General features: G+C 37.5%; 1 protein-coding gene across 2 annotated transcripts in view; it reads left to right on the top strand.

The window, feature by feature from the left end:
• LOC121878079 (transcription intermediary factor 1-alpha-like) overlaps positions 1 to 26,607 on the top strand; it is a 103,819-nt gene extending 77,212 nt beyond the window's left edge. For both annotated transcript variants that reach the window (XM_042384067.1, XM_042384065.1), the window contains exons 10-15: positions 1,155 to 1,383; positions 1,660 to 1,794; positions 14,034 to 14,149; positions 17,369 to 17,605; positions 17,945 to 18,097; positions 25,786 to 26,607. In XM_042384067.1, the coding sequence (XP_042240001.1) occupies positions 1,155 to 1,383; positions 1,660 to 1,794; positions 14,034 to 14,149; positions 17,369 to 17,605; positions 17,945 to 18,097; positions 25,786 to 25,965 (1,050 nt within the window). In that variant the 3' untranslated portion in view covers positions 25,966 to 26,607. The remainder of the gene's footprint in view (positions 1 to 1,154; positions 1,384 to 1,659; positions 1,795 to 14,033; positions 14,150 to 17,368; positions 17,606 to 17,944; positions 18,098 to 25,785) is intronic.
• The last annotated feature ends 265 nt before the right edge of the window (positions 26,608 to 26,872 follow it).

Raw genomic sequence — 26,872 nt, 5'->3', positions numbered from 1 at the left:
TTCACCCTTGGCAAATTTTTACTGGATTGATTTAGAACTCATTGCAATTGTCCACATTGAAATGAAACAACTTTGAAGCCTTATAATTTTTTTTTGAATAGTGCAAACAGGAATATTCATACAGCTCATAGTCAATATGCTTGAGTTTCATTTGCTGTATGGGTACATATCACGAGGGTACATTTGGGTTGACATTCAACATGTGCACCATTCATAGCATGGACTAAGTCACAATGGCACTCAATATCCCTCCACACATTTTTATTACATCATGGGGGTTATAGAGGCCACCGCTGCTTTGATCTGCTCTTTCAGCAGAACAATGTCCTACTCCTTTGTGGAGTACAATTTGGATTTCACTTAACCCCAAAGAAAAAATCGAGCAAGGTAATGTCAGGCGATTTAGGTGACCAGGAAATGTGCACGTATGTACCCAGCCAGTGATGTGACACCCGGGTATCAAGGAAGAAGTAGGCAAGACATTATCTGACTAGTGGGGAGGAGCCCCATCCTGCTGGAATATGCAGTTCGGTTGGCACCAGGGTAGGTGACTTCAGTTTGGCCATACACAATTCGTCTTTTCAATCTCAAACACACAAAAAAAAATTAAGCACATAAATTAGATATACTGTATGGTGTGGTAACTGCAAGTTTCAGCATCATCACATTTATACATAAAAATTTATTAGGCTTCAAAGTTGTTTCATTTCTCTGTGGAGGACCTGTATATTTAGCATGGCAAGGGTAACAGATTCTGTTAATAATAGATTTAGGTATCCTTATGTGATCTATATATTAAAGGTCAATGAAAGTGTTTATAAGAGTCCGATGTTCATGAGGGCAAATGTGTAGTGCTCAGGTGAAATATGTGGGGAGTTAATGACACAATCTTTCATTACTTAACAGATGGTGGCTTTAACTATATTAGTACAGTACAGTGCATGTAAGTTGTTTCTGATAGAATCCCTTACTGTTTACTGTACAGACTTAACTGTATGAAGCAAGAAATTTTTTTAAGATACACACATTAATTTAAGTTAGGTAAATGGTTGACTAAATGAATTAAGAACAGGGCAAATTGGGCAACCACTTTCAAGTACTAATACTGTATATTCAGTACAGTTTATTGAGTTACATATTTCTCCTCAATGCAGGACACCTTTGGGGAAGACACTAAGGTCAAAGCTGTTCCTGCACCATCAGTCTCCATCACGTTAGCAGCTCTAACTGCTGTCGCAAACTCTTCTGCTATAACCTCTGATTCCACTAACGGACCAAGATTAAAGGTGGAAGATCCATTTTCCAATTCCACTCTTGTTGATAGTTCGTCCAGTCCTTCCAGCGGCTTAACCACAGATGACCGATTACATATAAGTGAAAATGGTATGTTCATTCATGTCAAATTACATACAGTACTATAATTTACTTCTTTTTTCATCACTGATACTTTAAAGCTAATATTACCTAAAAAAGAGATGGCTATCCTTTCCAACATTACACTCTCCTTCATGGTAGTCAGAGGTATAGTAATATGATTTATATTATACTGTACTATATTTATTTTTTAACTTTGACTCATAATTTTTGGTCTATGGATGATCCTATTTTCATTCCCTCAAAGTTTTATATGAGTTTTTAATGTATATTTTCGTAACACAGGTGATGACAGAAGTCAGAAGAGAAGAGAAGATTCAAATAATGATAGTGACAGCTTACCGGACCTGACAATTGACACAGGATCAGTCGACTCAGTGCCATCTGTACCGTCTGAAACCAAGAATGGGAAGGGTTCTGGTAAGGTGCCCTTTATTTAACCATTATAATTCAATTTTAAACAAAACTTCAAGATATTGGAAGCATAATGTGTTGTCTAATGGTAGACCCTGCTGCCATATGGCACCACAAATTTTTTGACCAAGTCCCAGGCTGCTGATCTGACTTTCTGCCTCATTTACACACAATTGCAGGGTTTCAATTGTTTCTCTTACTTTGACAACATAACAGACATACAGTATATAATTTTTCACTTTTATTATTATTATTATTATTATTATGATTACTGTATTATTATTTTTATTTTTATTATTTTTATTATTATTATTTTTATTTTATTATTATTATTATTATTATTATTATTATTATTATTATTATTATTATTATTATTATTATTATTATTATTATTATTTTGCCCCCAGGCCCTGTTGTGGGTTATTGACCTGTGCCCTGATGTGCTAATCCTGTATTTAAAAAAAAAGTAAAAAAAAAAAAAAATAATAAATAAAATAAAAAAATTACCCAGCCACCATCTTAGCTCTTAACAGGGTTCCCTATGTTTTAGTTTCATTTTACACATCCACCTTTTCTTTCTCGTTTCAGCTTGCTTAAGCCTACCTATTTCATTCCCAATAATTGCGCATGTTTCACTGCCATACAACATCACACTTCTCATATTAGTTGCTTATATCTTAATTTTTCATTTGAAGGAAGGGCCCTCATTTCAATAATATAGGCAAATAAAGGCAGCAACTTCCTGAACTTCCTCCAGCCACTTTTGACTGTAGCAACTGAGCTAGCTTTAGCACCCTCTCCAGAGTATTGATCATATCACCCAGGCAGCCAAGCTCTCTAACAGTTTGATTTCCTCTAAGTTTTGTGACCCTGCTTTACCAGCTATTTCCACCGGGTTACCAGAGCTGTGCCTATCCCCTAGTCTCTGCTGCATTTTCTGGGCTGATGCACTTAGGCAATGTGCCATACCTGGGTTTCCAGTGGTGATTGGAGGGTTGGGAGGGGAGGGGTGGAGGGGGACATCACATTCTGGTCTTTCCCAACAACTGCCATCGGGTAATCAAGGATAACCCACGTGAGCTTGGAAAATGGCCTTAAACTGTTGATGATGATGTTAGAATTTCTCCATCCTTGCTAAGACCACATTGATTACCAATGCATATAGAACACTTAAAGTCTGCAACATTCTGCAATCTGCCATGAACACAATTGTACCGTTTGTGTACCCATCTTCAACGCTTATTCTACATTATTGAGTTGCTGCCAACACTTTCTTAAGACAGCACATGGCCATTTTCCACTTCTCATCACGAGTCCTTCACCTATGCCAATAATCAGATTTTTTTCCCACATTCATTTTCAAGCCCTTTGACTATTTCATCCTTCCATTTCTTAAATGTCTCCATTGCCTCTTCAATACTATCTGCTCATTGAACTAAGTTGTCAGGATACAACTACTCCCAGGGCAAACCAGTCCTAAAGTCCCGTGATAGTGCCTCTGATACAGTACCTTGATAAAAAGGAGGAGATTCAAGATAAATTCTTGGTAAACTCCTATTTACAATTTTGAAACGACCAAAACTTTCATCTTTACAGCATTAACTCTAAACCATATTTTTCACCCTTTTCCACTAATCTGTTAACAAGTTTTTGTAATGCTTCATCTGCAAAGCGTATAATTATTATATTTTACTTTACCATTAACTCTTAGTCCTTCATTATCACTTATAACTTCTCTTATCAAGAATTCTTAAAATATATTATACAATGTCGGAGATAGAACACAGCCCTGTCTTACTCCCTGTTTAACTGTGAACCCATTGGTAGGTTCATTATTTACTAACACTGCAGCCTTCAGTTACTAATAAAGGGTCTTTAAAATTCTAATAATATCCTTCATTAATGACTATTTTTTCCAATATCTCTATAAGTTTATTGTGCTTTACCTTATGAAAATCTTTTTCAAAATTAACAAAGCTGACACAAATTTCTTTGTGCCTCTAAAGCAAATATAATTAATCTAGTTCTTTTCCCTTTCTAAATCCATTTTGCTGTTCAGATAACTCACCCTCGAGTCTAAATTTTTTTCTACTCAAAATTATGTTTAATAAAACTTTGCAGACAGGACTTATTAAACTTATTGTTCCAAACTGGGTGCACTCTATGGCTCCTGGCCTTTTAGATAATAATACAATGGTTGATTTTTTTTAAATCACTGGGGAAGGTCACTTGAATTACGTTATAGAATTACTGTACATATTTTAGTAAAAAAAATTAGCCCATTCTTGCCCATTTGTTTTATAAATTCTGCTGGAAGCTGATTAACCTCACAAGCATTATTTTTCATTTTGCTCACATTTGCCTCAACTTATGTTTCCAGAATTGGCATTTTGATCTGTATTTCCTTTTCATTTCTTACATGAACCCAAAGCTCATTTTTTTAAGATCTACTTGCTTCCTCTGCAATATTTTTACCACTCTTTCTACAGCTTTCATAACCTGATCTGATAGCTTTAGGCCCCTGTAGTTCCCACCTTTACCCTTGTAAATGCTCATGATCACTCTTCTGCCAGTCAGCTGGAACATACATTTAATCATAATTGCATTAAACACTTTGGTCACCATCGACATGCTCACATTGTCTGATGCTTTCAGCATTTCTGTAACTCATCCACAGCTTCTAGTGCTTTACATTCTTCATTTTGTCAATTACTTTCTTCATCCATTTCTTTGAATTCTTGGGTATGGTTCCTACACTGGCTCTGCTGCTCTTTGGTTGCCTCTCTCCCATTCGTTCTCCTTATTCAGCAGTCGATCATAGTAGTTTTCCAAACAACCTTAATTCCCTCAATATCAACAACCCAATGAACTTGGTCATTTCAGAGGTACCATAATGTGTTGAAATACAATTATCTGAAAAATGTGCCTAAACTGACAAGATGTGTCAAAATGGTGCAGTCATGTGTCAAAGTGAGAACATCATGTGTGATGACAGAATGTGAAAAAAAAATTTCTATAACTATTGTGTTCTTGATTAAATTGTTATAAACTTCTTTCAATATTAAGTTTTTGTGTTTTAACTTTGCTGATTTGCATTTTGTATACTAGGTACAGGTACAGTATTTAGTTTTAGTCTACCTTTCGAATTCACCTCCTCCATTTTTCTAAGCGCTGCCAGCATTGCCATGCATTCATAATTTTGTGCACTAATGTAGTATGAGTGTGTGGTGCACAAAATAAGTGCTGTGCTTTCCCGAAATATGATGAAATATTATGGTTTTTAAGAGATAAAAAACTGGCATATGTTTTGATGACAAACTAAACATTTTCACAGATGTGATGTTACATGATGGCTCAAAATAAAAGAATTATGGATTCAGTGACACATGGACAAGGCAGTAATGATGATTTAACCTGAGAAGTGCAGCACACATCTATGAAATCTGAACGTGCAAGTGCGGCACATATCTATAGAACAGATGCATTTAAAAACTCGTGCGTGGGCTAAGTGTGGTAACTAGTATTACTGTGTAGGGTTCCCCAGGCCTTCTACCCTCCCTCTCAATCACTCAGTGATCATATGGGGGATTATGGTGTGGTATCTCAGTACGGTACCCACATAGGCTGGACGTAGGTCACACTTGGCGAGTGGGGAGGCCCAACCCTCCGCCTCCGGTGTTACTAGTGTTGGTAGGAGGAAAGTTTGTATAAAGAAAAAAGTGCCTGCAAAGTGTAAACTTAAGCAAATAGCTAATAGGAGTGATGAAGATGGTAAAACAGAAGTACAAAATGTTAGAGGCAAGCAGGGTGTGGGTGTGCTTGGGAGGAGGAAGAAGCCTGTGCAGTTAGTTGCTCCCTCTCCTGCAACCTCACATGCCCCACCCTGGAAAAAGAAAAACTAAAGCCTCTATCCCCTTTCCATATTTGTTCCCATGGCCATGGAAACTAATTCGGAGCTGTTATCTCTGTCAGAAGACCCTACACGGAATGTAGAGTGTGCAGGTGAGGAGAGAGGTGTCAGTGATGGAAGTTTCCATGATCTATCAAGTGAAGGGGAGGAGGAAGAACAGCCATGTGATGCAACACTCGCATCCTTTGTGTGAAGTGATGGTTATCTGAAAATTTGCTAACTACTAAAACACTACTAGACAGAAACATAGTTCACACATCTCCTCCTCCCCTAAAAGTGATGCCTCCACCACCTCCTTCCCCTCCCATGCTGTTTACATCCTCCACCACATGCCGCCTCATCAGTGAATATCCTTGTGTTCTAAGCCAATGTAACTAGAGGATTCATATATTGGTTGTAGATGTAATACATTACAATTTGTATTTTTTCTCTATAAGGTTAATTTTATGATTTTGGGAAAAAAATTACAAATTTTTTGCCGCTCATGGGGTGGGCCAGGAAACCGACTCCTGCAGTTTTCTGGTTAATTAGTTTGTGGTGTATAAAATCATCCACTTATGTAAATGCAGGATATTGCTAAATTTGTAATGAAAATGTAAAATTAAGGTGTAATGCATTGGTTCATCATTCAAAGAAGCTTTCTCACATTGCAAATGTGAAGAAATGCTGTGATAAAAATAGACATATAAAACAACTCCAGCCTCCCCAAACAAGCATTGTTTAGATCTTCAGTGATACATCATCATCTAAGCCTACACTGTCATTTCCAGATCATGTGACTGCTGCTGAAGTTATTCGGCTGCTGCTGCATTGAATTGTAAGCGCTTATTTCCGAGAATTAGTTGAAAATTAAATTAAAAACTTTTCTTTAGCATATACAGTCAACCCTCACTTTACGCGGTTAATTCAACCCACAGGGTACGGCGGAAAGTGAACAACATAACATATGAGATTAATTGAAATAGAGACCGGGCCGACCCCCAAACTCCACTTTTTGACGACACACAACTATGTTGTAGTAAAAATATTATCTTAACTTTATGATGGTATGCACACACAATTAATAATTAAGAGAAATATTAATAATATTAGGTTTTTTAACACTTACATTAGTAGAAAAGATGGCTGGGCACACGGGGATGGGCGGTTGGTTCCGAGGCAGAGGGCAGATTATTGGCCCTCACCTGTATCACTTGTATCAATTGTATCACTATCCACCACAGATTTGTCAAACCCCTCAAAGTCCATATAAATCCATATCCTCACTATAATTATCACTATCACTGACTTGGGCCGGCTGTGGTGGGTGGCGGGTGAAGAACTCGGTAATGTTTTGATGACTGGGCGACCTTGTGCGCACCCTGCTCACGCCGCTTACACAACATAGCGGATGGCGGGAGAGGGCAGGAGAGATGGCGGGAGGTTTGGATCCAAAAATGGCGCGGCTTGCCAGCTGCTCTCCGCGTAAAGGGGTACACGCACTGCGGAATGTGAGCATTCCTGTATTGGCAGGGTACTGCATAAACGTGGAAACGCGGAATGTGGGACCGCGTAAAGTGAGGGTTGACTGTACATTAAGAGGCCGATGAGACATCAACTGCCAAACACTGGTAACATTTGGAAATTTTGGTCTGGTACTTCTCTGAACAAGAGAATCGTGTTGTTGTTTGTCATCTTGCTTCCATCACTATTAGAAGGGCTCAAGCTGCTATTCTCCATGAAAAAATAACTGACATTGCTACTCCACTGTACACTCAAAAACTTCTGCTGATTTCCAGTGATGAACCAAATGTAATGAAAGTACATTATTAACGAAGCAGGCAAAGGCAACATTAAATCCCCAGATTGTAGTCATTAGTGCCTGCAATCTTCATAAAGTGCTCAACACTTTTGCAGCTTCTTATGACAAGTTTGGTGATGACATTGAACAACTTGATATTGAACTCTTCTACTTCTGCAAGGCTTCCCCAGAAAGATAAGAGGATTTTGAGAAAGCTCAGCAAAAGTATAAGATAAACACACATGTTTTTGCATCATGTGTTGTAACTGGTCACCTTGCGGAACAACTTCCTGCTATTGAACATTATGTACTACATTAATTTTCTTTCTGATCAAGACCAATATTTTGAAGAATAAGTTGCTTGTTGTAGAAAGACATTTCCTGAAATATGTCATGCCAGTGTTTACATGAGTGACAAGGCTACTTAAGAGTGAATCACCACTTAAACATATACAGTGCATACTGTATGGTGAGCACTTCATGTTGGTTGTTACATTGCTGAAATGGTTGGAACAAAATGTGGCATTTACCGTAACTACAGTATCGACTCATAAAAAAAATGAAAATTGCTTGAGAACTCCACATATTGGATAAGAAGCTTCGAAGACACTCAAGCGATATTTGTCGGTTGTCAAGGTAGTCCACATTAGGGACATACCTTCTTCAAATTGTGTCTCGGCATTGTTGAAAACTCTTCCATTGACGAATATCCTTGGGTGGGTGCCATCATGGAGTTACCAATAGGAAAACAATGTGGCCAATCAAGCCCACCATTTTCAAAACTAACCAAGTTAAAAAACAACTGGATTCTGGTAAATCTGGTTTCCTGTTTAGATAATTAATTGTTATTTTTCGTTTTTCTTTAAACTTTATTTATGACACCAATGAGTTATGGCAATGGTAAAATGAAATACTGTATCTAAGCTATTCTAAACAAATATGCATATGCTTTTTGATCATGTTTGTGAATTTACAGTTATGAATTTATGATTGATCTGGTAATGCTGCAGTGCTGTAGGGGGTAGTAGTATGGGAAGGACAACCAGGAGTATAATGTGCTTTCAATGCCCAAATCTCTAGCAAAGGGAATTCTACTCAGTGATGACAACAAATATTATTGAGGGGAAATTCCAGCATCAGAATGCTTATCATAGCATAATAATTTGATCTGAATCCTATTTACTGTACATGGATTTGGAAAAAATGGGGCTAATTTAATTTAAATTAATAGTTTTCATCTTACAAATGGCAGTGGCATATCATTTTACCCTGCAAGAGGGTGGAAGAGGCTACTGCAAATTGAATGTTGCATATTCGAGGGGCAGATTTTCAAGTGGTAAACATTTCTGTCTTACAAGTAACAAAAGTTTGGAGTCCTATTACAGCTGGTTTAAATTCACGGAGTCTTAAATAACAAATGCCTGTGTGCAGAATGCTATATACTGTACAATTAGATAATATGTTAACTAAACAAAGATATTTTGATTTTGAAGGGAAGAATACACACCACTGCTGTCATGTGACTACATGGGATGCCAATGATTGGCTGATGTATTACGTAGGCTATCTCCTGTATCATAACATTCTTAATTCATTCTTTGCTGCCATTGTACAAGCTTGTTTGCTCGCTCACTGCTGTTTTCGCATATGATTTGTGTTTTGCAGTGCCGGAATCCCTCGCTATACAAATGGGTTAGGTTCCTGAAAACCCATTCGTTGAGTAAATTTTTGTATATCGAATAGAAGATCATATGAAAAAAATGGGGTTTGGTTCCCCAATGACAAGAAAACCCCAATTTCATACACGAAATCAGTTCACGTACAGCAAAAATCCTACTTAACTAATGATAAATAGTACACAATACTGTAATTTACTTCCTAACACATTAAAAATATTACTAAAATACTGTATAACTTTGGTACATTACATTATGGGAGGGCAGTCTGGGCTCTCCACAAGGGGGTAAGTAGGGGTGGGATGAGTAAGGGCCTTACTCAGCAAAATGAGGAGGGCTGTCTGCCAAGGACACCACAGTCACACCAGAGGTAGAAGGAGGGGAAGAAAATCTGCTGGTAGAGGTAGTGGGACTGGAAGCTAAAGATGCAGGATGCAGTTTGAAGCTGGTAAATTGTCTTATTTTACTCCTCAGCTGTTGTTAAATCTGTGTAGACTCTGATGGCTCTTTCCACACTAAAGCAACTGCACCACTCCTTTCCATGTATGGTCCAGGCACAGAAAAAGTTGAACCCCTTATGGATGAGGTCAAGGTCTTCTAGCCCTCTGGCTGCTCTTCCTCTTCTTCATGAAGCTTCTGCTGCTGGAGCAGATCCTGAACATAACCCTGTCCGCCTCCTCAGCAAGGTTAACAATGTCTTGCCGCACTTTTCCTACATAATCGTGCACGCACTCATGCCAAATCCTACGCCACACACTCCGTTCATGATTTGTTGAGACACTTCCTTCCAAGACTCGATGTGGTCGATGGCTTTCTTGACATTAAAGGCCTTCCAATATTCCTTGAGTTGGTTTGGTTGTCAGCAGTCTGGTGCACAAGTTCCCACATCGTGTAGCCTTGAAGGTGGAAATGACACCTTGATCCATGGGTTGGATGAGCGAGGTGGTATTAGGTGGCAGAAACATCACCTCGATGTTGTCTGTCCACTCTTCCATGCTAGATGGGTTTGTAGAAGCATTGTCAAGGAGGAGGAGGAAGTTGTTGTTCTTGGCACAACACTCCTTGCATATGTTGAAGAGGTAATTAATGACGTAATTTTGCATCATTGCCGTTGTCACCCACATCTTTTGGTTGGAGCGTCAAATAGCAGAAGGAGGCTCCTTGTAGAATCCTTGGGTTCTTTTAGTGGTAAAAAAAACTTGGGCTTCAGCTTTAGTGTTAACACCAAGTAAAAGGGTGAACCTCTCATTGGTTACCTTGAAACTGAGTACAGTATTCTCTTCCTGAGCAATGAAACCACCTTCCTTAATTTTCTGCTTCAGGAGTTCTGGGAAGGCTAATGCAGCTTGGGTGTTAGCACTTACAGCTTCCTTAGTCAGCTTCAAGTTGTTTAGATTTGCCCGACACTTGAACCTCTCAAACTACCCAGAACTGTCCTTAAAATCACTCACAACAGTTACCTGGTCAGGTGTGAGATTACTCATGCAGTCTTCCCACAATGACAAAGCCTTCTCGTTGATGATGAGGGTGGATAGGGAGAAGACGCTCCATGTTGTTCATCACAGAGTCATAACTACGGCTTGGCCTGCTTGCTCCTACGTGTAACTTTTCAGCTGCTTGCTTGATCTCAGCATCATGCTTGTAAATTGTGGTGACAGAAGAAGCAACCATGCCAAGATCTTTCCCAATCTTCATAGGGCCATCACCACATTCATGATGCTTTATTACCTCCAACTTGATGTCAAGAGTCACAGCCTTTCATATTTTCTGCAGTGTAATATGGGTAGCCAAAGATTCAGCAGAACGCTTGAATGCCATAACGAATAGTGGAAGGAAAGACGTGGGCCAAATTCTTATAAGTGGTGGAAACTTTTCTAACTCAAAAAATAGGTGTTAATTTAGGAAATTGTTTTAAGTTAATTTTCTTAACAAATGTTCGTACAATATAGCGAGGGATGCCTGTACTGTACCAGCATATAATCAGTGTTAAGATGTAAAGCTAGATTACAATTATGTGTACTATACAGTAAACCCTCCAGTTTGGCGACTAATTGGTGCCAAAAAACCATCACCAAACCCAGAATCGCCAATCCAGAAAGCTTAATCCAATGGGAAAAAGCCTAATTGATACCGAGGGGGCCACCCAAAGTCTCAATTTTTTCTTATTTTACCCACATATAACCTATATTTTATTGCTGAAAGAGAATGAATAAGTAGTTAATCAACATAAACATAGAAAACCAACCTTAAAATCAAAGTTGAGGAGCTTACTGTACACGAAGCTGGTATCTGAGGCTGGGGAAGGAAGGCTAACGTCCGTCACCCCCCACCCAAGTCTCCAGTCTCTCCCCTCCCCCCTCCTCCCTCCTCCCTCCTCCCTCCTCCACCACTGCCTCTGCCACCACTAGATCAAAGCCTTCAAAATAAAAGTCCTTTGGCAGGCTCAATCACATCTACAGTCTTTCTCTTATCCTCAAATGAGTACTTTTTCACTTTCTTTCCAACTCGATACTCATGAAAATTTTTCGTCTTTGTTTTTACCCCATCATTTGAACTGTCTGGGCGCTCAGACGGTCTTTCACCACCAGTATCATCCACTCCAATACCCCCAGGTACTTTTGAGGCCATTAATCTGCACGAGAACACCGCGCCAAGCGAGAGTGAATAAAAAAAATGCACACAAAGGAAGTCACTCAAACAAACGGCGGGAATGTGGTTTGACGTAGTCAAAATGGCTGCCTGAACAGCTGACTGGCGCTTTGCGCTTGGTATATGCTCACCAGTAGTATGATGCGAGATTTATCTTGCACTTATTATTCTACAATTATTAGTTGTGATTGCATTTAAATTTAAACTCTCACCAAAGGTGAGGGTTTGGTCGCCAAAATGGAGGGCAAACAGAAAGTCGCCAAACTGGAGGGTTTACTGTACTGTATATTCAGTAAGTGGGAAAGTACTGTACATAGCAGCATGGACAGTGTATGCTAGTGTGTAGAAGGTGTATGCACAGTTGCTAAAAAAAGTATCTGATGGGTGGGTCCGATGACTTCCAAAATTATACATACAAATCGTTGGTATGCATGTCTTCACCCACTGCCATTCAGTATCCAACGCAGGGGGTGAGTTGACATATAGGAATAGAATAAATGGTTAATTGATTATTATCACATAGTATAAAGAGATAACACACACATCCCAATACCTATCGTCTATGGTCTCGGATACTTTTTTATACCTAATGTAAAGTATACTGTACAGTGCCTGTCCAATCCTGCCTTCATGGAGGGAGAGGAGAGTAACAATTAGCAACACCTGGTACAGTAGATGGTACAGGACAAAGGCAGGCCATCCTGTAGTATCATAATTATCACCATTTGGCCTGCCTACATGACAAGGTCAAGATGACAGTATCTGCTGGTCTGTACAGTACTGTATAGTATATACATTATTATAATTTGTTTATTTACAATATATTGTATGTGTACAGTGGTGTTTGCGTAAGTAATTACTGTAAAGCTTTGTGTCTGTCCATGCAATATGCATAGTTTAGACTCTGGGAAAACTTTCCCCAGTACATGTATAGGGTGGAAAATTCCAGAGGGTGGAGGGATTTCTGAGTCAAGCTGCCTAAGAACACCAAACCTACTGTAATTTTTAACCTAGACTTAGGTAACACTCTCAGGGTTTTTATACGCTTGAGTCTCTCATATGCTCTCAGCAATTGGTTTTGCCGGGAGCTTTCATACACTTGGCAACAGTGTGTACTGCCTCGGCTGATACACAGCTCTATTCACGCCTCGCACCCCAAAAATATCTCCATTTGATGGCCTGTATTATATAGATTTTTTGTACTTTATATACAGTATATTTATTTAAACAAACTTTTTGATAAACTCTTCAGGATTATATAAATTTAAAAAAAAATTTTGTTTTTAACCTAATTAGAATTTATTTTATAGACTGGTACAGTACAGTACAGTACAGAGGAGAGAAGAGAGGAGACAAGACAAGATGAGACGAGGAGTACCTACATAATAGTCTCCTCTCCTCTCCTCTCCTGTATGTGTAATAAAAAGTTTCAGGGATCGAAGATTTCAACTAGCAAGGATATTATTACTGTATTGTTTTAGGTATGTGTCAAAATAGCTGGGGAGTTGTGGCACCCCTGCATTTCTCACACTTCTCACCAACAATATCATTATTTCTACTCACCATTTGTCTTACTATTATATATACCTAGCCTCTTGCATCCACACTATTCAGTATGCAAGTGCATCCTGTTCATGCTTCTGAATAAGTAATAATATATTACCTACAGTGCCTCACTCTTCTAGAAAACTCCCCTCTGAGGGGATGGCCACAACAGAAGAGCCTCCAGGCCACTTTATCACTACAGATATCCCTTGCCCTCTCTATTCCTCATAGCCCCTCCTCTGTTTTAACTTTATGTATTGCTCCACCTCTCCTTCCCTTGATGTAACATAGTCTCCTACACAGTGCACGTGCTACACTGTCCTTTTACACTGAATATCTTTACTGTCACATAAGTAATCACCTCATTGTTGGATAACTTAGTCTCTAGGTGTGACTGGATGATGAGTTACTAAGGCATAAAATGTGTTATTCACTTGAGTCATGCATCCTGTCTATGAACTGTTGTACCCCATGACAGTGGTAAGTTTTGTCATGGGATGTCAGCATTGTAAGAGTGCTTAGAATCATTTAGATTTCCCAACTCTTCAACTTGTGATTTCTCTTACAGTAACTGAGTACTGTACCTGTACAGTAATTGCATTTTATGCATTCATATTGTTTTCTTTCAGAGATGTCTTAAAAAATAATTGGAAAGACAGTTCATTCATATACCTATCTCCTCTAGGGTTGCCGCCTGGTGCATCAATACCTTTGAAAAAGGATCCCAACGATCCCAATGATGACTGGTGTGCTGTTTGTTGGGATGGGGGTGATCTTATATGCTGCGACTTCTGTCCCAAGGTTTGTGTACATCTTTTAACTTCTGTACCAGTGATCTTCAAGGACTGAAAATAATGTAGTCATTGAACCATGACTTCTTGTATTCTTGACAATTGTGTTTAAGGGAGTGGAGGAAATATATAGCAACAGTGGGGTGAGGTGGTGATCATTGAGGCCTCAGTCGCTTTGGAAATATAGCCGTAAGAAGTGATAATGATGCCCTGTATCCCATTGATGTATTTTATATTTGGTCACTTTGGCAGGATCACCACTTCATTATTTACCACTCAGTCACCGAAGGAATATTCAATAGATTTGTTTTAAAGATAGATGTTGATATTTGGTAGAAAATCTTGACCCTTAATCAGCAGCCATCATCAGTGGAAGTTAGCTGTAGTGACAATGACCATCATCAGTGGACATGTCATGTTCCTTGTGTTTCATTTTTGCACATAGGGAAGTGGAGAAGGGAATCCTTAGGCTGGTTGAGAATAATTCCTAGAATTTTATGAATACAGTGTTACCCCTCTGTACCAAAATTTCCGATACTGTATACCAAAACGCTCCACAGATTCCAGTATTACCTCTATACGAAACAAATTTGCTATATACCAAGCCCCTCCTCAAATGCTGTTTTCGAATATAATACTGTAATCTAATAGTATTAATAAAATTACTATGGGTATTTTAAATTACCCTCCCCTGTACAGTTCCTCCCTGACTTATGACGGGGTTAGGGACCCAAATCCAGGTCGTAAGTCGAAAATGCTTAAATAATACATAGGAAATCTAAAATGGGTGTCTCTTTTTCTTCTCAGCACCACAAAACTCTCACTCTTAAGCTTGCCAGCCATTTTAAAGTGAATTACAAACAAAAATTTTGTCAGTACACCGTGCAATCACCGACATTGGGACTCGAAAATACGTAATTTGACAAAATTTTGGTACGACTGAGGCGGTCGTATGTCCGGGTGGTCGTAAGTCGAGTAGGTCGTAAGTCGGGGAGGAGCTGTAATGGGAAAATCCTCTCACAAATAATAAGAAACTAATATAGTATTAAAAATGTTGAGTCTGTCTACTCCGTGCTTTATTAATAACAAGGTTATACCGTATATCACGGCCTATAAGACGAAATTTGAACATTAAAAAAATCTGCCCAAAGTTAGGGGGTCGTCTAAACCACCAAGTTTAAAATTCTTACCTCTTAAATATTGTGGTTTAGTGTGTCAAGAGTGGTGATGAAAACATCGTAAGCCACTCACAAGGTCTTACCACTAATTATTTTATACTGAAACTTACGTTTGGCAAGCTGGATTCAAATTAAGATTACCGGTATATTAAAATAATAAAAATGTATTATAAACCTGTCTAACATACCGTAAAAGAGATTTATACCCCTGTAATAAACACAGCTATCATCACACACCCCTCCCCACGCCCCCCCCCATTTGCCAGTGAGGAGACAAGAAAGGAAAAGTGCATTAATTCTTGAAACTATCGACGGTTAATTACAGACGCTCAAGTGACGTCACTAGTGTTTACACTACACCAGCTGGTAATATTTGATGCCATTACTTGAAGTGAATTGGCCTTATTTTAAGTAACTAACTATAAATAAATACAAAAATTAAAAAAAAAGATCAAAACTGAGAAATAATATACTGTATGTATGTTGTGTTGTCAAAGTAAGAGGAACAATTGTGTAAGTACGTAATATTTTTTCACTCAAATCCTAATGAAACACTACTGGAGAACATTCCTTTGTCGCAAAACAGTTTATAAATTAAAGAAAATAATTACAGTGTGTTTAATATATTACAGTATATTATAAATAAATAAATAAAACAAATAATTCGTAAATATTTAAAGTAAATGGAAAATAAGCAAACATGTTATTTACCAAGACCCTTCCGTCTGGCTCAGGGTGAGATGTAGGGGAGATAAAGAAGGCTATTTATAGCCCATCAGAAGTGGCTAGTACCCTAATGCACCATAAATAATTCATTGAACATTCATTTTTTGTACATAGTATATTCAGTATATATATATATATATATATATATATATATATATATATATATATATATATATATATATATATATATATATATATATATATATTATATATATATATATATATTTGTGTAATAAATGTATGTAGTAAGTACATACTGGTAACCTTTTTCACTCAAATCCTAATGAAACATCACAATTAGAATACGGTGGTTGCTGTTAACCACATGTTGTATAAATAGTCACACCACCCAGACGAGGGAACACTCCCACCACGCTTCAGTGACGTCACTAGTGTTTACACTACACCAGCGAGTATAATTTGATGACATTACTTGAAGTGAATTGGCCTTATTTTAAAAAATCAAGGATGGTTGGTAAAGGACTACTGAGTCAGTGGGTAAGTGTCACATTTGGGGTACTGGTCTTATACAGCAAATAGAGCTCAAAAGCTACTTTTTAAATGGAAATTTGGGGGGGGCGTCTTATGCACATAGGCCGTGATATATGGTAGTTAGTTGTGGTAGTGACAATGCAAAGATAATACCTCTGAAACATCAGGTGATCTGGTGCACAGGATGTATACGATCCCTGTACTGGACAGTTCCTAGTGAACATGCCCAGTACCGATAAGTATTTGTAATTTGTATACCTTAGGTTCCTATACGTATAAATATATCCTTTTGTATTAAATTAGGTAAATTTTATTGATAATACTAACAAATGTATGGTAATAGGTTCATAAAGTGATAGTGAGAAACATGATAGCATATAGCCAGTGATTTGGCTTTGCCAGTACAGTAGCCTATTAAATCTGCAATTTTTCTTCAAAATATACCTTGCTAATTATAGGGAGCATCTTATGACCTGGGCAATATGGTGCTCTACTGTCCTGTAGTGTTGACTCCTCGTGATCCCTGGCACACAGCCTCAGATTTATTTTATTTATTTTTCATGGTAATCCGAGAGTTCCGAGGGATGCAAGCTTTAAGGGAATACTGTATATTTTATGTTACAAAAATTATCCAGTATTGTGGCAATTTATCCGGACTAAAAGTAACAAACTTTTTTATACTGTATGCAGTCTCCAAACAAAGTTTTATGCCATAAAACTCCCTATACCTCCTGTACCAAACTGGCTGCTCACCAATTATTTCAGTATAGAGAGGTAATACTGTAATCTATGTTTTGCTACAACTAATGATCTCAATCTCTTCTTTCACCCAGGTATTCCATGTACATTGCCATATCCCAACTCTGACCCACATCCCGACTGAAAATGAAAAGTGGCAGTGTATGTTGTGTACAGACCTGGACAATTTGCAATTATTTGACAACAATGACAACTCTAAACGAAGATTAGGATTAACAACGCGTGATGTGAAAGTAGCCCAGAGAATACTGCTGGAACTCTACTGCAATTACGAAGCCTCACAACCTTTCCGGGAACTTGTGGATAGGGAGGTAAGTGACAATATCCTAAACAAAATGCTCCCCTATATAAAGAATGAGTCCAGTCACAGTTGGACCTTTCAATTACGGGTATTGAGAGTATCCAGGTGTAAACATGCAGCTGACCAGTACCCATTGTCTAGTGAAAGTTTCAAGTCTATTTATAAAGTTCTCTATACAACTACTTCCTGGCATCCATCATCTGATTATCATGGTCTTACCTACTACACAGATGAGTGATTTTATGGAGATGATGTTCTTAGGTCAGGTGTGGTTATAGGTCTATAATTCTTTCTTTGTGTCTCCTAAATATGTATACAGTATACAACTTCTATGGATTTTCCCCAACAGTTGACTGAATACTATGAGGTTATCAAACACCCTATGGCTCTTGAGATTGTGAAGCGGAAACTTATGCCAGACAACCCTGATCACTACGAGGGTCTTGAAGACTTTGTACGTGACATTCGATTAATCTTCAAAAATTGTTATGAGTTCAACCCAGTAAGTATATCATCTCCTAAGATTTGTCAGACATGGTTATATTGAAAATATTTTATTTTTAATGGTGTGTGTGTAGTGCTGCTTAACCTTGCTTGAGGTATCGGAAAAATTATTGTTGAATTGTAGGTGGTGATGAACTAAGATTTTTATTTTATTTTACAGTTGTACCCCGATTTACGGGGTCAATTGAACCCACAGGGTACCGTGTTAAGTGAAATCCGCGTAAATGGAACAACAGAACATATGGGATTAATTCCAATAGAGACTGGCCCGACCCCCAAACTCCACTTTTTGACTACACACAACTATGTTGTAGTAAAAATTTTATCTTAACTTTATGATGGTATGAACAAACAAGTAATATAGAAGAGGTTGGGTTAGGAAAAATAAAGGTTAAGTTAGGAAAAATAAAGGTTAGGTTAGGAAAAATAAGTTAGGTGTAACACTTACGTTAGTAGAAGACACACACTGCGCAACCTTACAGCGCGGCTTGCCCAGGCGGAGGGAGGGAGGAGGAGGGAGAGGCGAGGCAGGCGGGAGCAGCGGGTGGCGGGTGGGGCGAATCTAAAAATAGCGTCTCGAGCCGGACACTCTGCTCGTATATGGGTAGATGAACCGCGTTAAGTGAAAGTTCGGTTCTGGCGAGGCACCGCGTATATGAGAAATCGCGTTAAGTGAAACCGCGTAAAGCGGGGTACAACTGTATTTATTTTTTATTTTATTTTTTATATTTTTTTCTCCAAAGAAACGAATAGAAATCTGTATACTGTACAGGACCTGCATTTGTGTGGAAATTAGCCATAAGATGTTGGTGATGATAATGAATAATGATATAACACATTCCAATTCAGTAAACTTCCTTTAATCAAATTCAATGAACTTCCTCTAGTCTGGACTAATTGGGGGGAAAGCCTGCCCGAGTTGGGCTGGGGTCTGTATTGCACCCTAGAAAATTCCAGAGGGTGTGGGATCTCCAACTCAAGCTGCCTAAGAATACTGAACCCACTGTAATTTTTAGCCTAGACTTAACACCCTCAGGGTTTTTATATGCCATATGAGGGTGTTTTTTAAATACTTGCTTAGGGTATTAACATCTGTGGAAAACTGTTAATTTTTCCCAGTGTTTTATACGCTGTCGGCAGCTTGGTGCTGGTTCTCAGTACTAATGTAACTGGTGAATCACTGAACAGCTAGTATTGCCAGGATCTCTTATATGTCTGGCAGCATTATATATATATATATATATATATATATATATATATATATATATATATATATATATATATATGTTATATTGTTATGTTGGAAGAGCATATATATATATATATATATATAGGTTTTTTTTTTTTTTTTTTTTTTTTTTTTTTTTGTTAGCCAGAATACGCGGACTTCTATTACACCGGCTGACCAACCCGCCAGGATTCGAACCCACGGCTCACGAAGGACAGAATCGGGAACTAGTCTGGATCACCAGCAGCAGCCTTAGACTTCTGTTATATTGCCACGCAATGAGCTTATGGCGCAGTGACTGCATATATATATATATATATATATATATATATATATATATATATATATATATATATATATATATATATATATATATATATATATATATATATATATATATATATATATATATATATATATATATATATATATATATATATATATATATATATATATATAAGCTCGTTGAACAGGCTTTGTGTGAAATATAACAAAGTCTAGGACTGCTTTTAGTATCCTGGTGGTCTAGAAGTAGCGTTCCCCGGTCACAGCCGTGGGTTCGAATCCTGGCGGGGTGAGGTGTTGATTATATGTAGAAGTCCGCGTGCTTTATTGGGCTAATGAAATATATATAGATCCTCGTGTTTTGAAGCCGGATTTGGTAAAACGTTACTCTGACCACCTAAGTTATACGGGTGGGCCCCTTTAGAGGTTCACGGTGCCATAAGCTCGTTGAACAGGCTTTGTGTGAAATATAACAGAGTCTAGGACTGCTTTTAGTATCCTGGTGGTCTAGAGGTAGCGTTTCCCGGTCACAGTCGTGGTTTCGAGGTGTTGAGGTGTTGATTATATATAGAAGTCCGCGTGCTTTATTGGGCTAATGAAATATATATATATATATATATATATATATATATATATATATATATATATATATATATATATATATATATATATATATATATATATATATATATATATACATATATATATATATATACACACACACACACACACACACACACACACACACTGATAACCACATAGAAAAAAAAACACAAAGTTCCCAAGCGCTTTCGTGTTATTCACATTTTCAGGAGTGAGTACAGATTAAGGAGTAGTTACTGACAAGGCTAATATATACAGTAAAGGAGAGTGAGATCAAGTCCCTAGGGACAGCAGGTATCCACCATATTCAAGTCATTAAGGAGTGACCCAACCCTTTCATCTGGTTACAAATCTTCATACTCATAAAATTCTCTTAATTTGTACATGCCATTACTCAAATTCATGTTGACAGATTCATTATGTCAGGTAGCCTGTGCTGGGCTAGATTTCCTGCAATGGCCATGGAACCCTGCAATTACTTAAAACTGGATACTGTGGTTGGTAAAATAGCTTATAAAACATGGATAATCATAGCCTTATATAGTGAGGTATTACTGTATGTGTTGTGCTACTGTCAGATGCATTTATTGTCTTTACTTGGGAGAGAAAAAGGAATGTTTGATAACTCATTGTATTTTTTCTCAAGGTTTTCTGTCCTTGGAGAAAAATAAATCTCAGACTTGAGCTCATCTTATCAGGGCCAGATCCAGACTTCAAATTCGACTGATGCAATCTTTTAGTTTTTGTAGTTGTGGCTAACCCAGATTATAAAAAAAAGGGAATTTTTACGACTCACTCCGCAACACCTTATTTTTAATCAGTTATTAACTATTTACTTGGATAAATGTATATTTGGCCAGATATTTCAGCCTATATTTTTTCATATAATAAAATGAAGTAAGACTGTATATACCTAGTTATATTGATATTACACAATACTGTACTGTTTATGCAATATAGCTTTGTACAGTATGTATACTAACAGACACACACACACACACACACACACACACACATACACACATCAATAAGCATTAAATGTACTTAAGATAATTACCGTATATTCTCGTCTATAACCAACCCTCGTTTATAGGTCGACCCTGATTTTTTTTACCAAGAAACCGTTAATTTACGATATTCCTCGTTTATAGTTCGACCCATGTTTTTGAGGGTAATGGAACAACAAACCCTTCACTAAAAATGCTCTACGTCCTATAAACTGAGGTTCGCCGTGCATGAACCACGAGTGCCGAAGGCAAATTGTTTACCATTTATTATTACGACACTTTACACTGAAACGCGGGTAGTTTCAACAAAAATATTGTATATTTCCATTCAAGTATTTATTCAAGTCAATTAGGAGGGAATATTATTGTAATACAACAGTTTTTTAACTAAACCATTCGAAAAGCGATTACGGTAACATGTTTTGAACGAAAGAAAGCGAAAGTCATTGCTTTCGTCACGATTTTATCCCACTTTCCTTTGTACAGGTAGTTCTGCTATAACGCGATAATTGTGTTCTTGTAAAATATCGTGTTATAGAAAATCGCGTAATAGAAATAACAGAGCTTATGGAGAAAATAGGGTTAGGTGCAGATTACTCGAAATCGAAAAAATTTAGTAGTTAGCCTAACACAAAGGATAGCACAGTCTAAATAAATGTTACATTCATATCTAATAATGAAATCATACAGTAAATTTAACACTTTACCTTGAAAAAATATGAATGTAACTTGATGGGGAGAAGGGTGATTTTGAGGTTGATAACATCGAGCTTCTCTTCAAGTGTTATATCCTTTCTTTTACGATAATCACCGGGAATTCTATCATCAGAACGCTTTTTGGAGATATTCTTCTTTACCATATTCACAGTTAATACCACAAAATTGGAGAAATAGTAAGCAAAAATCGCGTTATAGCAAACAAGCGTTCGCGTTATACAAATATTGTTCCGAATTCATAAATCGCGTTAGAGCAAATTCGCGTTATCAAAACACGCGTTATAGCAGAACTCACTGTAATACGCACGTAATTTCAGCAAATATATTACAAGCACAGTATGAATAGAATATCATTGTAATATAACAGAATTTTAACCGAAAACTATTAAAAAAACGAGTAACATCTCAAGAACAGAAGCGTAGGTAAAGTCTTTTGTTTTCGTCATGTATTTTATCCTATTTTACATTGAAATACATCACGTTTCAGCAAAACTACTATTTATTTCCGAGAATATATTCATTGAGGCGCAGTTTAGGTAAAATATACGTGTGATGTAATAGTTTTTTAACTGAAAACGATTCGAAAAACACGTACCCTCTAGCCCTGTTCAAGGAGAGGACTGGGAGAAGCTGTTTGATGCTGCAGACGATGACAAGGAAAATGATTTTGATGGATTTTAATGAAAATATTCAGAAATATGGTATCGTAGTATTTATTCAAGTCAATTAGGATAGAATATTATCGTAATACAACAGTTTTTTAACTGAAAACCATTCGAAAAGTGATTACGGTAACATCTTTTGAACGAAAGAAAGCGAAAGTCAATGCTTTCGTCACGATTTTATCCCACTTTCCACTGTTATATGTACGTCATTTCAGCAAAAATATTACATTTCCGTGAATGCATTATATCAAGCACAGTATGAATAGAATACCATTGTAATATAACAATATTTTAACCAAAAACTATTAAAAAAACGAGTAACTTCTTTTGAACATCGGAAGGTTAGGTAAAATCTTTTGTTTTCGTCATGTATTTTATCCTATTTTACATTAAAATATATCACGTTTCAGCAAAACCACTATTTATTTCCGAGAATATATTCATTCAGGCGCAGTTTAGGTAAAATATACGTGTGATGTAACAGTTTTTTAACTGAAAACGATTCGAAAAACACGTGTACCGTCTAGCTGATACAGCTGGTGGTGCGTGATGAGTCATGCGTCATTGTAAACAATAGGAGGTTGAAGTAGATTACCGGGTATTATATTAAGTGTGAAATATCGAAAAGGTTTTTAATACCGGTATTTTTTGTAGATCAATGAGAACTGTGATACCGTATATGATATGATAAGTTAGCCTGTGCTAAGAACTTCAACATAGACTACTGAAAGCACGTTGTAAAGTAATTTACCCTATTGTAAGTTGGTGAGCTTCATTTACTGAAGGAACTGCACAACTTTTCATTACTAATTGGTACATATTTTACGTTTCCATTGTTTACTGGCAGTAAATGGTAAATATTTTTCATGTCTGAAGCTAAAAGTTGCTCCTCGCCCTTCCCATCATGCACGGGTTCAACCTAACAAAACTATTACGCGTGTATAGGACGACCCCCAATTTTTTGCCTAAAAATTTGGTCTTAAAAACTCGAACTATACACGAGTATATACGGTATAATATGTCATAATTTTTCATGATGTCAATTACAGTAGTTCCTTCCTACAAGGAAGTACCTTAGCAAACTTGTTCACATCAAGTTCCATGGAATAGCGAACATTCATGAGAGCAAGTCCATTGAAACAATCTTGGCCTATCGTATTTCTGAGATAGGTTTTGAGCCGCCTTAGTGTTGAGACAGTGTGTTCACAATCGTATCACCTGAACTCCACCTGGGATTCCCCTTTGAGGCATCACCACACCCTCAGATGGTAAACTATACATATCTTTGTCCTATGTATCAAACCATAGTGTTATTAATTCAGTAAGCCAGGATCTTGGTGTAAATATTGCCTTCAGATATACTTCCACCCTTAAATCTATGTTGGTAAGAAATAAAACTATCAGTGATTCTACAGCTGGTGTGTGCAGGATTCCAGGAAAGGAATCCTGGCGGTGAATGTGTTACCTGCAGGGCCAGATTAACCATAAGGCTGTAGCCATAGGCCCCTGAGTTTAGGCCTTAATTTGTGTTTCTTAAACTTGAATTGTTTCTTAAACTTAAATAATTGTTTCTTAAACTTAAATCTTTGTTACAAGTTCACATCTTCACAAGTTGGTTAAGTAATTGACTTTTGTTATGTTTAAGAAGGCTATATGGTTATTATATACTGTATACTAGATTAAATACCCCCTTCTTTATGCATATAATATATGGTATTACAGTATGCCCTTAAAATTTGCAGGGTTTAGGTTCTCAAAATGGGCTCAAATAGAGAAATCCTACTGCGTGAAAGATTTAGGAGTAATGATAAGTAGGAATCTTGAACCAAGTCAACAATGTGTAAGCTACAAGACTAGCAAGGTCATTTTAAAACTATATCTTGGGCTTGTGAGACCTCACTTGGGTTACTCAGTTCAGTTCTGGTCACTGTACTACAGAATGGATACAGAATCCCTAGAAAGAATTCAGAGGAAAATGACAAGACTAATCCCAGGAAATAGGAACCTTGAGTACAGAGACAGGTTAAAACATCTTAATTTGCACTTCCTCAAGAGACATAGAGTGAGGGGCGATATGATCGAGGTGTATAAATTGAAGTCATTGCTAAACAAAGGTGATATAACAAAGGTACTCAAACTATCCAACCAGGAGCGAACTCGTACCAAATTTAGATTTAGGCACGAGATAGGTAAACATTGGTTTGGAAATAGAGTAGTGGACGAATGAAATAATTTACCAAATATCATCATTAACTCAATACGCTGGATAGCTTCAAACATAGGTTGGATGGATATATGAGCAATAGGGGTTGGGTGTAAACGGGACTGCCCAGTATGGGCCAATAGGCCCGCCGCAGTTTCCTCCTTTCTTATGGTCTTAAATAGCCAAATCCGTGAGCAACATTTGCTGTTGGGGGTTACATTTTTACTTTTGTACAAAGAAATGTATATTCCCTTTGTGTATTTGCCCTTAGGATAATTATTCTTTTATCTGTATTGTATATATGTGTGTGTGTGTGTGTATGTGCACCACACACACATGAACACACAATACAGGTAAAAGAAATTACTGTCTCTAGAATGAATGGCTCCCTGCCCCGGCCGCAAAAATGCCAGCAACTTTAAAACTACCCTTAGACATTCTTGGGTACATCCATGGTGTCATCCACAAATTGTCAGGGCATGCTGTACATATGAATATATAGACCCTTCCCTCTTATCAGGGGCCTACCTCACAACTTTAATCCTACCCTGGTTACCTGACATTGTCAAAGGTGACCGATGTGTGATGCCCCAAGGGGGGAATCCGGCTGGAGTTTAGGTGATGTGGATGAGGAGGTGATGTGATTGTAACCTTACCTATGACTTTATCCCACCCCCAGGCCCTGCTCCGATTATCCCATGCCTGGGGACAGTTTGTCAAACCTGCCACTCAGGTACGGAAAGTGACAGCTAGGGTCAGAAGCTGGTGGGCCATGTAGGTCAACACTGACAATGAGAGCACGTTATCGACAGGTCAATTATTTTACCGATGCATATGATACCTTTGCATTGGTCAGAATTTTTTGAGCAATGCAAGTGCATCATCCTGGATCTAGCCCTGCTCATCTAGGCAAGTGCAATTCTCTGAACATTTTTGGATATTGGTCATATTTGCTAATATTTTCTTAAATATTTACAGAAAGACACAGAGATCTACCAGAATGCAAAGATTTTGGAGGATTTCTTTGAGCAGCTACTGGAAAAGTGGCTAACAGCATATGCTTTTGATGCCATGGACACAATGGATGAACCAGATACCCCAGAGCCAAAGAAGAAGAAGAAACTGAAAGAAGGCGACCCCTTACTTCACATTCACTGAAGTCACGACAATGGGTGATGTTGGTCTTTGAGCACGTACATTATTTGGTCTAGATTTATGCAAATGTACTACTGAGTGTCTGTTGCATTTGCTGTCAACATGATTGTCTTGGGTAACTATCTGGTGTTTTATGAAATGCCTATATACATTTGTAAATGTAAAAAATGTGTCTTAGCATAGAGGAAGACATGAGTGGCAAGCACAAGATCAGATGATCTGTATAGTGTATTTTTTGATGTTTTGTGCCTCAGACTACAAGGATACTACATCAGACACATCAGACTTCGGTTTTGGAGAATCTTCTACTCTCCAAATTTGGTTACCACACATTTAATTATTGTTTCACAAATTAGGAGCCAGAAGCTTATTCATGACCAAAGTTGATCTGTAACAATGAGTTTGTATTTTTTTATTGAATTTTCAACTTTAAAGTGGAATAGATCTTGTCATTTTTGCACAACCTTTTGCTCAATAGCACCAAGTTTTCACTTTACACAATAAAAGCAAAAAGCTTAAGGTGGGTAGCTATTCAAGAAATAAATAGGTACAGTATACAATACTGTACACAGCAAAATTTTAAATAAGTCTACAAAATTTGAGGGATGAACTCCAAATAATTCTGTCATTATTTTTTTTTTTTTTTAGTGAGAATATTTGGTCTGTTCTCCTCAATACATATTTCAGTTTGTGCTGAAAATTGCATGAAAATTTTGGGGTGTAAGTGGTTGATCTTGGTGTCACAGAGCCTTTCCTTAAAAGTTTGGCTACAGTAATACCATAGCCTGATAAATTTACAGTCTTGAGAGTAGTATGCATTGGTGCCTAAAAATTTTCTCTTCCTATATTTGTTTCATTGCAATTGATGAGAACTGTGATGTAAGATTCCCTCAACACTGATAGGGTGTGC

This window comes from Homarus americanus, unplaced genomic scaffold (assembly GCF_018991925.1).
Source record: "Homarus americanus isolate GMGI-L3 unplaced genomic scaffold, GMGI_Hamer_2.0 scaffold45562, whole genome shotgun sequence".
NCBI classification, from domain to species: Eukaryota; Metazoa; Arthropoda; class Malacostraca; order Decapoda; family Nephropidae; genus Homarus; species Homarus americanus.
Note: the sequence above shows the minus strand (reverse complement) of the source record. Positions and strands in the feature narration are given on the sequence as shown.